This window comes from Symphalangus syndactylus, chromosome 4 (genome assembly GCF_028878055.3).
Source record: "Symphalangus syndactylus isolate Jambi chromosome 4, NHGRI_mSymSyn1-v2.1_pri, whole genome shotgun sequence".
Lineage (NCBI taxonomy): Eukaryota > Metazoa > Chordata > Mammalia > Primates > Hylobatidae > Symphalangus > Symphalangus syndactylus.
This window is the reverse complement of record NC_072426.2, coordinates 64,530,595-64,544,199: the sequence shown is the minus strand read 5'-3', so window position 1 is coordinate 64,544,199 and position 13,605 is coordinate 64,530,595. Positions and strand designations below refer to the sequence as shown.

General features: G+C 39.9%; 1 protein-coding gene across 7 annotated transcripts in view; it reads left to right on the top strand.

Annotated features, from left to right (window-relative positions):
* The window catches only part of SEC24B (SEC24 homolog B, COPII coat complex component), a 106,920-nt gene extending 93,551 nt beyond the window's left edge, over positions 1-13,369 (top strand). For all 7 annotated transcript variants that reach the window (XM_063637273.1, XM_063637272.1, XM_063637270.1 and 4 more), the window contains 7 exons: positions 642-752; positions 3,532-3,707; positions 4,951-5,088; positions 6,201-6,305; positions 7,440-7,532; positions 10,418-10,521; positions 12,478-13,369. In XM_063637273.1, coding sequence (XP_063493343.1) covers positions 642-752; positions 3,532-3,707; positions 4,951-5,088; positions 6,201-6,305; positions 7,440-7,532; positions 10,418-10,521; positions 12,478-12,592 — 842 coding nt within the window. In that variant the 3' untranslated portion in view covers positions 12,593-13,369. The remainder of the gene's footprint in view (positions 1-641; positions 753-3,531; positions 3,708-4,950; positions 5,089-6,200; positions 6,306-7,439; positions 7,533-10,417; positions 10,522-12,477) is intronic.
* Positions 13,370-13,605: the final 236 nt, after the last annotated feature.

The following is a 13,605-nucleotide window of genomic DNA, read 5'->3' as shown; positions in this document are numbered from 1 at the left end:
TGCCCCAAAAAGTAAAAAACTGCTTAGCAGTTAAGGCCTTCATTTGTTACTTGACAGTTAAGTTTTCTGGTATTTTACTCTATGGGATATAATTTAGAATGAGTGATATAGCGTATGTTCATACTCTGCAGATTTGGAGAGTGTTTAATTTTCTTTTAAAAATGTTCATTGTAAAACTTGGTTTTTACATCTCAAAATCCTGTTGGTGATGTAATCTAGCCAAAACCATAACTTGAATAAAAATTTGACTTGTGGCTGGCCGTGGCAGTGGCTCACGCCTGTAATCCCAGCACTTTGGGAGGCCGAAGTGGGTGGATCGCCTGAGGTCAGGAGTTCAAGACCAGCCTGGCCAACCTGGTGAAACCCCATCTCTACTAAAAATACAAAAATTAGCTGGGCATGGTGGCAGGCACCTGTAATCCCAGCCACTTGGGAGGCTGAGGCAGGAGAATCACCTGAACCTTGGAGACAGAGGTTGCAGTGAGCTGTGATCGCACCATTGCACTCCAGCCTAAGAGACAGAGCAAGACTCCATCTTAAAAAAAAAAAAAAAAAGAAAGAAAGAAAAAAAGTATTCAACTTGTTTGCTTTGCTTTATTTCCTTTTTGATCTAATGTATTTTCAATGACTTTTTTTTTTAGGTGAGCGGAGAATTAGAGTACATACACTTTGTTTGCCAGTGGTAAGTTCACTAGCAGATGTATATGCGGGAGTGGATGTACAAGCTGCCATCTGCCTTCTGGCAAACATGGGTGAGTAAAAATTGAAGGAACTTGTGAAATATATCTTTCTATCTTAAAAACTGAAGCTTGGCTGGTGGCGGTGGGTCACGCCTGTAATCCCAGTATTTTGGGAGGCCAAGGCAGGCAGATCATGAGGTCAGGAGTTTGAGACCAGGCTGGCCAACATGGTGAAACCCCGTCTCTACTAAAAATATGGAAAAATAGCCGAGCGTGTGGCAAGCGCGTGTAATCGCAGCTTCTCAGGAGACTGAGACAGGAGAATCGCTTGAACCTGGGAGGCAGAGGTTGCAGTGAGCCGAGACCCCATCACTCCACTCCAGCCTGGGCAACAGAGTGAGACTCTGTCTCGAAAACAAAAAAAAAAAAAATGAAACTGAAGCTAGGGTTTTCTCTTATTTAAAAAGCGTATGTTTTACATTTTTATTTACTTCATTGTGAATCAGACTGTCCTCACATTTCTTCCTTAATCTTACTTTCAGAATCTTTGAGGGAATTCATAATCTCTAAAAATGTGGTAAAAACTGAATGTCCTTCAAATAATGTATGCACAAACCATGGTACACTCATACAATAGAATATAATTCAGCAATAAAAAGGAATGAACTGTCAATACTTAAACAAACATGGATGCCTCTCAAAGACATTGTGCTGAATGAAAGAAGCTAGACTCAAAAAGCTGCATAGGCCAGGTGTGGTGGCTCATGCCTGTAATCCCAACACTTTGGGAAGCTGAAGTGGGCGGATCACTTGAGGTTAGGAGTTCAAGACCAGCCTGGCCAACATGGTGAAACCCTGTCTCTACTAGAAATACAAGAAAAAAATTTGCTGGGCGTGGTGCTGCACCCCTGTAATCCCAACTACTTGGGAGGCTGAGGCAGGAAAATCTCCTTGAACCCAGGAGGCAGAGGTTGCAGTGAGCCGAGCCAAGGTCGCGCCACTGTACTCCTGCCTGAGTGACAGAGTGAGACTGCATCTCAAAAAAAAAAAAAAAAAAGCTGCATACAAATGATTCCATACATATGACATTCAGGACAAGGGAAAATTATCGAATGGTGAATAATTGGAGTTGAGGCCAAGGGAGGGTTTTACTGCAAAGGGGCAAGTATAGGGGGATAATTTTGGAGTGATGGAACTATTGTGTATCCTGATTGTGGTAGAGATTACATGGCTATGCATTTGACACATAACCACTATAGAACTGTACTTAATTATATGTAAGTCTAAAAAAATCCTTTTGAGAATTAACATAGCACTTAAAATGTTTTCAATGAATCTGCCTTGTAGATGAACTTAGACATGAAACAAGCCTTACTATTTCCCATGTAGTCCTAGAGAGAGTCATTAATACTAATTTGGGAAAAATTATAATAGCATTTACTAAAGGATCCAAATTTTTTTAAATAACAGAAGCATTTAATCAGGCCTGGTGTGGTGGCCCATGCCTGTAATCCCAGTACTTTGGGAGGCTGAAGCAAGTGGATCACTTGACTTCAGGAGTTCAAGACCAGACTGGTCAATGGAGTGAGACCCTGTCTCTACTAAAAATACAAAAATTAGCTGGGTGTGGTGGTACACAGATGTGGTCCCAGCTACTCAGGAGGCTGAGGCAGGAGAATCTGTTGAACCCAGGAGGCAGAGGTTGCAATGAGCCGAGATCGCACCACTGCACTCCAGCCTGGGAAACAGGGAGACTCTCTCGGGGGTGGGGGGAATAAAGAAGAAGGATTTATTGTATATCAGATTTATTTCTTAATTTTAACTTTTGTTTTTGATTCAGGGAGTACATATGCAGGTTTGTTATGATGGGATCAATTGTACCCCAAACCTCAGGATCCAGATTTTTTAAGTATAATTTTATATATAGATTTTGAATTAATTATGCCATAACCAATTGTTTTTTAATATAATTTTATTTTTAGTGCTTGGGCATATATATTATAGGTTATCCCTATTTTAATAGAATATATTATTGTAGAAAAATAAGTTTCACGTTACCTGTCTCTTCAATGGCTGCATGAAAACTTGTGTTTATTTTTCCCTTTCAAAAAATTTTTTGGCTTGGAATGCTTTACAAAAATTGTAGAGGATCACAAGGTATAATTCAGATTGCAGAAATTACACTGGTTGAGCAGATAAAAATGATACATGTGACTTGGCGTTTGAGTAATGGAAACCTTCCTAAGGCTTTTTCAGAAGTAAATGGAAAAATATGCATTTCACTAATATCAATAGGGGCTACATGTTTTGGGGTTTGTTTTTAGACAGGGTCTTGCTCTGTCACCCATGCTGGAGTGCACAATCACAGGTTACTGCAGCTTCAACCTCCCAGGCTCAAGCAATCCTCCTACTTCAGCCTCCCAGATAGCTGGGACTACAGGCACATGCCACCATGCCCAGCTAATTTTTTTATTTTTTGTAGAGACAAGGTCTCACTATGTTGCCTAATCTGGTCTTGAACTCCTGGGATCAAGTGATCCTCCCACCTTGGCCTTCCAAAGTGCTGGGATTACAGGCATGAGCCACCATGCCCAGCCTGGCTAAATGTTTTTAGACTTAAGAGATTAAAACAAAAATATCCAAAAGAATCTGGACTTGTTCTGATTGTCAGATTTATTTCAGAAAAATTGTATAAGAAGACACTTGAAATGAGGGAGCTGATGAAATGCATTTTTCCATCCTAAAAACTTAGCTGAATTTTGTTTCTTAAATAATGCATATAAATTTTCTCTCTTATAGTGCCCATTGGATTCTAATGGTTAAAATACCTTTCACTTTGGTTGCTTTTTAGCTGTGGATCGGTCCGTTTCATCAAGTCTATCAGATGCAAGAGATGCCTTAGTGAATGCTGTAGTGGACTCATTGTCTGCATATGGCTCAACTGTCTCAAATTTACAGCACTCTGCATTGATGGCGCCCAGCTCCCTGAAGTTGTTTCCTCTCTATGTTTTGGCCCTTCTCAAACAGGTAGCTTTTTATATATTGCTATATTTAATATTGTTTTTTAAAATTCTCAGATACGTATATGAAGAAAGAAAATCTAGGTTGTTGTTTTCTAATACTTAACTAGAGGATTATTCACTTTAGCACTGAAAGAGTTTTGAAGAATAGAAAAGGATCAATGGGGCCGTGCATGGTGGCTCACGCCTGTAATCCCAGCACTTTGGGAGGCCGAGGTGTGCGGATCAGCTGACATCAGGAGTTTGCAGCCAACCTGGCCAACATAGTGAAACCCTGTCTCTACCAAAAATACAAAAATTAGCTGGTGGTGCACGCCTGTAATCCCAGCTACTCTGGAGGCTGAGGCAGGAGAATTGCTTGAACCTGGGAGGCGGAGGTTGCAGTGAGCCAAGATCGTGCCACTGCACCCCAGCCTGGGCGACAGAGCGAGACTCCTTCTCAAAAAAAAAAAAAAAGAAAAAAGAAAAGATCAGTGGAAAATGAAGGTATACGATACATGATGACTTTAGTGAAACCATATTCTCTCTTCTTTAATGTGTGTGAGCAGTTTGCATAATGGTGCAGTCATAGCTCACTCTTAATATGTCCTTCTGGAAAGAGACTCTTTAAGGACAGGAACTAATATTAAGCATCTTCCCATGTCTCTGGCACCATAAAAGGTGTCAGTGCATCATTTTATTTAATCCTTTCAACAACCTAAAGAGGTATTATTTTCCGTTTTTCTCATGATGACAATATAGCTCAGAGGAGCTAGGTAACTTGCTCCAGCATCACATACCTATTAAATGTCAGAGCTGAGAATTTAATTGAGGTCTTTCTGATTTAAAGGCCATGCTTTTTCCATGATTGATAGTGTGTATTTGTTTTTGTTGTTGTTGTTGTTGTTTTTTTGAGACAGAGTCTGGCTCTGTCCCCCAGGCTGGAGTGCAGTGGCACCATCTTGGCTCACTGCAAGCTCCACCTCCCGGGTTCACGCCATTCTCCTGCCTCAGCCTCCCGAGTAGCTGGGACTACAGGCGCCCGCCACCACGCCCTGCTAATTTTTTTGTATTTTTAGTAGAGACAGGGTTTCACTATGTTGGCCAGGATGGTCTCGAACTCCTGACCTCGTAATCCGCCAACCTCAGCCTCCCAAAGTGCTAGGATTACAGGCTTGAGCCACCGCGCCCGGCCGATAGTGTGTATTTGTTTTAATATTTGTCCACCATATTTGTATTTTACTTGAAAACGTTTATCTTTTTCCTTGTAGAAAGCATTTAGAACGGGTACAAGCACACGGCTGGATGATCGTGTATACGCCATGTGTCAGATAAAGTCTCAGCCGCTTGTTCATCTAATGAAAATGATTCATCCCAACTTATACAGGATAGACAGATTGACAGATGAGGTATGCATTTTAGTGCATTTGAAATTTTTAAATTTGAATATATTTGAGTGTCTTGTTCTATAGCTAAGACGATAATATACTATCAACTGGTTTTTCTTTTTAACCCTTCTCCCCCTTGTGGAAGTAATACATTAAATAAGGACACTGGCTGTGGATCTGATTGGATGGCAGGACTCTCAGATACCATCAGTGGTTAAGTAGTTTTAAAAAATAGTTTCATATCAGAAGTAATTTGTCTTGTAGGTTTGGTTATAATATGCATTACCAAGCTAAGTTGTAGCGTGGACATTTCCATTTATATTTTGTATATATTGACTGCTTCTCTTTTTTTTCTTTTTTTAAAATTTTGTTTTAAAGACAGAATCTTGCACTGTCGCCCAGGCTGGAGTGCAGTGGTGCGATCTCGGCTCACTGCAGCTTCTGCCTCCCAGGTTCAAGCAATTCTGCTTCAGCCTCCCGAGTTGCTGAGATTACAGGCACATGCCACCAAGCCTGGCTAATTTTTGTACTTTTAGTAGAGACAGGGTTTCACCATATTGCCAGGCTGGTCTCAAACTCCTGACCTCAAGTGATCTGCCCATCTCGGCTTCCCAAAGTGCTGGGTTTACAGGCATGAGCCACCACGCCTGGCCAATATTGACTGCTTTTGTTAAGATCAGTTGCAATTTTGATTACATAGTAAACCAAATCTGGTATCCAATAATAATGTGCAAATATGTAGTGTCTTTTATCTTCCCTGTGTGAAAACTATATTCTTTGGAATTAGTATTAATTCCAAACATAATGTTATGTTGCCAAAGAAATGTAAAAAAAGTAGCTGGCTATGCAACAGAGCCAATAGTCACACTTGTAGTATATTCTGACCCCACCCTAAAAGGGAAGCGAATGTGACAGATCATTTTATATATTCATGTTTTTACTTTTTAAATTTGAATACATTTGAGTGTGTTGATTCTACAGCCAAGGTGGTAGCATATAATCAGTACTTTTTATATCATGCAAAACTCCCAAGCATTATTTTCCAATGCTTCATAAAGGGTTAGTGACCATTAGCTCCCAAACTGTGATGATAGTAATGTAATCTCATTCACATTCTCTCTTTTTCTTTTCAGGGTGCAGTACATGTTAATGACAGGGTTGTACCACAGCCACCTCTTCAAAAATTGTCTGCAGAGAAGCTGACAAGAGAAGGTGCTTTCCTTATGGACTGTGGCTCTGTAAGCACCCTTTACTGGCAAAGCTTAACACTGTTTGAGCTGACCAAAAATAAAGAAACACTTATAGGGTCCAGCTGTTATCATAGAGCAGGCAGTGAAAGGTGAATTAAGATTAGGAGCTGAAATTGGTAACTGGCACTGGAGGTCAATTTACTTTCAACTTTTCTATTTGGACTTCATTTTATATTGATGTTATTGATATTTGTATTGTTAATACTGATAGAGTAATACATTTTAATATGGATTATTTACTGTCATGAATTATATATACTTGATGAAGAGAACTAATGAGGTAAATTCCTATCTTTAGGGACTTTACCATCTAGAGTCTAGAATTTAAAAGTATTTCGAGGCCGGGCGTGGTGGCTCACGCTTGTAATCCCAGCACTTTGGGAGGCCGAGGCGGGCGGATCACGAGGTCAGGAGATCGAGACCACGGTGAAACCCCGTCTCTACTAAAAATGCAAAAAATTAGCCGGGCGTGGTGGCGGGCGCCTGTAGTCCCAGCTACTCGGAGAGGCTGAGGCAGGAGAATGGCGTGAATCCGGGAGGCGGAGCTTGCAGTGAGCCGAGATCGCGCCACTGCACTCCAGCCTGGGTGACAGAGCGAGACTCTGTCTCAAAAAAAAAAAAAAAAGTATTTCGAGAGTTTATCTAGTTCAACTTACGTTTGAAATCTCATTAATGATTAGGAGTTCAAGAGAAATCACTGGGCAGGGGTAGTTGTTGAAGGGTGTTAGAATGGTTAAGATGGCTTCAAAACGATGCCTTATGACCAGAAAAAGGATTTGGATAGCCACAGAAGACGGAGAAATGCATGAGTGAAAATACACAGACGGTAATGAAATAGTGGATGGGAAATACAGTGAGTCAATTATACTGATTAAAGGATTATATTTCTATTGGGAAAATAAGTGCAAAAGGTAAAATATATTTTATGGGAAGCCTTAACATTTAATCAAAGATGTGAACCACTCTGGATTCTTACATATAGATTCACAATGTAACAATTATAGATTTCCTTTTTACTCTTCTGTTTGTTCCTACCTTATTGGAGGTGATAATTTTAAGAACATTAGATAAAATGAATTAACTATTCGGAAGTTTTAATATTTTGTTTCTTTTTGTTTTTAGGTTTTTTACATTTGGGTTGGGAAAGGCTGTGACAATAACTTCATAGAGGATGTGCTTGGATATCCTGATTTTGCATCAATACCACAGAAAATGGTCAGTAGATTTTATACACCTTTAACTTTTTGTTTGCTCGTTTTTTTATTGATGTAAAATTCATGTAATATTCACCATTTAAAAATGTACAATTCAGTAGTTTTTCGTATTACACAGTGTTTTACAACCATTACCACTATTTAGTTTCAGAACATTTCTATCACCCTAAAAGAACCCCATATCTCCCAATTCTTCCCTATCCCTGTCCCCAGGCAACTACTAATCTACTTTCTATCTATGGATTTGTCTGTTCTGGATATGTTATATAAATGGTAATATGTGGCCTTTTGTATTTGGCTTCTTTCATTTTCTGTAATGTTTTTAAGATTCATTCATGTTGTAGCTTATATTAGTAGTTCTTTTTTTTTTTTTTTTTTTTTCTAGACAAGAGTCTTGCTCTGTCGCCCAGATTGTAGTGCAGTGGCTCAGTAATGGCTCACTATAGCCTCGACCTCCCAGACTTAAGTGGTCCTCCCACTTTAGCCTCCTGAGTAGGAATCAGTAGTAACCTTACTCCTTATATCAAAATAACTTTCAAATGGATCAAACATTTAAACGTAAAAAAGGAAACCATGCAGATCACTAGAAGAAATATTTGTGAATATTTTTGTTTTTTTGTTGTTGTTGTTTTGGAGACGGAGTCTCACTCTGTCACCCAGGCTGGAGTGCAGTGGCGCAATCTTGGCTCACTGCAAGCTCCGCCTCCCAGGTTCACGCCATTCTCCTGCCTCAGCCTCCCGAGTAGCTGGGACTACAGGCGCCTGCCACTACGCCCGGCTAATTGTTTGTATTTTTAGTAGAGACAGGGTTTCACTGTGCTAGCCAGGATGGTCTTGATCTCCCTGACTTTGTGATTCCCCCGCCTCGGCCTCCCAAAGTGCTGGGATTACAGGTGTGAGCCACTGTGTCCAGCCGGATTTTTTTTTTTTATAATATTAAAATGGGTAAGGCCTCTGTAAGTCGGTGATTCAAAAGATCAATAAATCTGAAAGCACAGGCCGGGCGCAGTGGCTCACGCTTGTAATCCCAGCACTTTGGGAGGCCGAGGCGGGTGGATTACGAGGTCAGGAGATCGAGACCACGGTGAAACCCTGGCTCTACTAAAAAAATACAAAAAAAAAAAAAAAATTAGCTGGGCGTGGTGGCGGGCGCCTGTAGTCCCAGCTACTCGGAGAGGCTGAGGCAGGAGAATGGCGTGAACCCGGGAGGCGGAGCTTGCAGTGAGCCGAGATTGCGCCACTGCACTCCAGCCTGGGCAATAGAGCGAGACTCCTTCTCAAAAAAAAAAAAAAAAAAAAAAAATCTGAAAGCACAAATATAAAACATTTATATTTGGTAATAATAAATAAATATAGCCAAAATACAAACAATAAAATCTTAAGATTATCTGTAACTCATAAGACTGAAAAAGGGCTAACTTCTCTATAAAAAGTTCTCTTATAAATCTTTAAGAAGACCTTCCTTACTTTCTGCCTCCTCCAAAGAAAACTGGGTAAAGGATTTTAATAGGCAATTCATGAAGGAAGAATAAAGTAGAGGTCATATGAAACAATATTTAACCTCACTCATAATTAGGAAGAAAATAGTAATATAGCATTTCTTTCATTTACCAGATTGTCAGAAATTTTAAAATTTGATAATAGGCAATCATGTAGACAGTATAGGGCAATGGACACTGTTGAGCATTGTTGACTGGAATATATAGTACTTATATAACCTTTTTAGAGGGCCATTTGACAATGTCTGTTAAAATCATGTTCTTTATGACACGGTAAATTATTCTGCAAAGAATATATCCTGTAGATGTATTCATAGAAGTAGGCATATGTACACACATGCTTATAGTATTAAATAATAGCTGTGTATTTATTAAAAAGAATACAGTCTGGGGCACTGTGCCATGCACCTGTGGTCCCAGCTACTTGGGAGGCTAGGAGGCTGAGGCAGGAGGATAGCTTGAGCCCAGGAGTTCAAAGCTGTAGTGTACTATGACTGCACTTGTGTACTCCAGTCTGGGCAACCTAGCAAGACCCCATCTCTTAAAAAGAAAAAAAAGAAGAATACAGCCTGAAGTGAATAGTATGCATGATATGATCCCCATTTGTATTTTCAAAAATGTGTTTGTATACTTAGTAATAATTTAGAAAACATCTGAAAAAATTCACATCAAAATGGAAATGGTTTTTAATATTGACAGGAATTACAAACATAATTATTCCAAACTTGTCTATTTAAATTTTGTTATATACTACATTTTTGAATTATTTAATTTACTGCTAATTTACTATTTAATTTGCAGTTGGCTTTGAAAAAGGAAAGTAAATCTTACCTTTTTATGTATATGTGTATATAAAAAATAATAGACTTTTAGGTCCTTTTAAAATAGTCTTGCATATAGTTTTAAAATATATTTACATATCCACACTGTACTTTAAAATTCTTTGCCTTTAAATTAAAGGAAACATGAAATTCTCCCAGAATGGCTATTTTTAGAATAGGATATAATCATATATAATTGCTAAGGGAATTTGGAATTTAATGGTGTCCCCCTTCATTTGAACATTTCCTCTAGAAGAAACATAAAGGCACCTCACAATACTGGTGACATGCTAATCGTTGTTTATGTTTTATTGACTTACCAAGAAAAATATAGTCAGTTAAAATGTCAGTCACATACTTGTCATTGCACGTATTTTATTGACTTATCCAGAAAAATATAAACAGATTTTTCAACAGTTTAAATTTTATTTGTGTAGTTGCTGCTGTTGAGGCTAAGAAATAGAGTGCTGGCAGTTGGGGGTGATAGTAAGAATCATGATTTTGTTCTAATACTGCTGAAGTCTGTGAGAAAGGAAATAGTTTCCTAATTGTATTTCTTTTACCAGACACATCTTCCAGAGCTAGATACACTTTCATCAGAAAGAACCAGATCCTTCATAACTTGGCTTAGAGACAGCAGACCATTAAGTCCAATCCTTCACATAGTAAAGTAAGTACTTTTGTAACTTAATTATGAAGTTGTCTTTCCTATGTAGTCTGTGGAATTGCTTGTCTTCAAAACAGACTTTAAATAGTATCAAAATATATTCTGATGGTAAAATGTGGTTACTTGATTTATATCCTCTGTATTCCATTTTCTGACATCTCCATATATTAGTAATTTTTAATTTTATTTATTTATTTATTTATTTAATTTGAGATAGAGTCTCACTCTGTCACTCAGGCTGGAGTGCAGGGGTGCTACCATCACAGTTCACTGCAGCCTGGACCTCCCATGCTCAAGTAATCCTCCCAACTCAGACTCCCGAGTAGCTGGGACTGGAGACACTTCCCTCCACACCTGCCTAATTTTTATTTATTTATTTATTTATTTGAGACAAAGTTTCGCTCTTGTCACCCGGGTTGGAATGCAATGGTGTGATCTCAGCCCACTGCAACCTCTGCGTCCTGGATTCAAGCGATTCGCCTGCCTCAGCCTCCCAAGTAGCTGGGATTACAGGCGCCCACCACCACACCCAGCTAATTTTTGTATTTTTAGTAGAGACAGTGTTTCACCATGTTGGCCAGGGTGGTCTTGAACTCCTCACCTCAGGTGATCCACCCACCTCGGCTTCTCAAAGTGCTGGGATTACAGGCGTGAGCCACCACGCCTGGCCAATTTTTAAAATTTTTTTTTTTTCTTTTTAAGCAATGAGGATCTTTCTATTTTGCCCAGGCTGGTCTTGAACTCCTGGGCTCAAGCAGTCCTTCCACCTTAGCCTCTTAAAGTGTTGAGATTACAGGTGTGAGCTACCACACCCAGCCCAGTAATTTTTTTTTTTTTTTGCTTTTTTTTAATTTTATTTTTTTTTGCACACAAAACAATAAACATTTTCTAAAAGTACATACGAACAAAAAGATGCTATCAAACATATTAGGAAGGTTGCACATGGGAAGACGGGGAATAGAAATGGGGGGTGGGAATTAAAGAAAATAATGAGAGAGGGACTTTGTATGGATCCATGATAATAACTCAATCCTCTATTTGACAAAGAAGAAAGAGAAGGAAGAGGAAGAAAAAGAAAGTGGGATAAAGGATCAGAAAGGGAGGAAAATAGAAAAAATTAGAGTATGACTCCAGGGTAGACCTGTTTTGTTGTCGCTTGGTTCGTTGGTTGGTTTGACAATTGTGTTTTTCATATGTTTCGCCATGTTGGCCAGGCTGGTCTCAAGCTCCTAGCCTCAAGTGATCAACCTGCCTCAGCCTCCCAGAGTACTGGGACTACAGATGTGAGCCACCATATCCAGCCCCCACATTGCTTCTGGCCTCTGTGGTAGACCTCCCAGACCGGGCGGCCGGGCAGAGGCGCTCCCCACATCCCAGACGGGGCAGCCAGGCAGAGGTGCTCCTCACTTCCCAGACGGGGCGGCCAGGCAGAGGTGCTCCTCACTTCCCAGACGGGGCAGCCAGGCAGAGGTGCTCCTCACTTCCCAGATGGGGCGGCCAGGCAGAGACGCTCCTCACTTCCTAGACGGGGTGGCGGCTGGGCAGAGGGGCTCCTCACTTCCCAGACGGGGCAGCCGGGCAGAGGCGCCCCTCACATCCCAGAAGGGGTGGCCGGGCAGAGGCGCTCCTCACTTCCCAGACGGGGCGGCCGGGCAGAGGCGCTCCTCACATCCCAGACGATGGGTGGCCGGGCAGAGGCGCTCCTCGCTTCCCAGACGGGGCGGCCGGGCAGAGGCACTCCTCACTTCCCAGACGGGGCAGCCGGGCAGAGGCGCTCTTCACTTCCCAGACGGCAGCCCAGTAATTTTTAAAATATATACTTTTTTTTAGAAATATGCACTTTTATTTTATTTGTATAAATTTACAGGATACAAGTGTAATTTTATGAGCTAGATTGCAAAGTGGTGAAATCAGGGCTTTTAAATACGTTTAGCACAAATGCCCTTTTCTTTCTTCCAGAGATGAGAGTCCTGCCAAAGCAGAATTTTTTCAGCATTTGATTGAAGACCGGACAGAGGCTGCATTTTCTTACTATGAATTTTTGCTTCATGTTCAGCAGCAGATTTGTAAGTGAATTAAAATAAAATTGAATAAGAAAAAGATCTGTAACCTAGGTAAAGCATAACCTGTCAGAGAAGCGCGTGAGAAACTTGAAATGAAGACATTTGTTAATACAAGATGCAACGCACAGCACTCTGTCTGAGGCTTTGGTAAAAAGTAAAGGGGAAGAAAGAACTTGACAGATCTTTTTCAACTCAAATTAATGGTAACGACGATGCTGTTTCACCAAGTATATTTTGAATTGGTTTCTACACATTTCCAGTAGTATGGCAGTACAGTGCTCTGTTAATTGCAAGCTGGCAAATTTATGTAGCTATGTGGAATGATATGTCATATTGTAAAATTAGATAAATTCTTTTTTCTTATAATTAATATAACATTTCTGGACTTGAACTCTGGCAAGAGATGCCAAAAGGCAGTGGTACCGTGTTATTTGTTTATATGAATTACTTTTTAACAAGGAATGTTTCTTATTCATCAAATGAATTCAACATTTTCTCTGTAAAAACAATAGAGTTTCAGTACATGAACTATAGAAAAAAATCTATATATAATGTACATAAATGTTACATTTGTAAAGAAAATGTAAAAATGTAACTATAGAATATGAATTGCTTAAACTGTGCTGCATTGTTGGATGACAACTCTTTGTCACAGTTAGAGAATGAGGTTGACTAATGCATATTATGAATTGAGTCCACAAAGGAACACAAAACTCTTTGTAATTCTGTTAAATCTTTTATGTGGATTTATTTATGATCAGCCTACTAATTAAAACTATTTCGCTTGACAGTATGGTTTGGTGATTTTTTTGGGGGTTTTGATTGGTTTTTTGTGGGGATTGGTGGGTTTTTTTACATACGGGATGTATTGAATTTACTAATTGGGGAAGTGCAGTGATACTGCATTTCAGTTAGTAATATATATAAATCAGGCCAGGCACGGTGGGTCACGCCTGTAATCCCAGCACTTTGGGAGGCCAAGATGGGCAGATGACTTGAGGTCAGGCGTTCATGACCTGCCTGA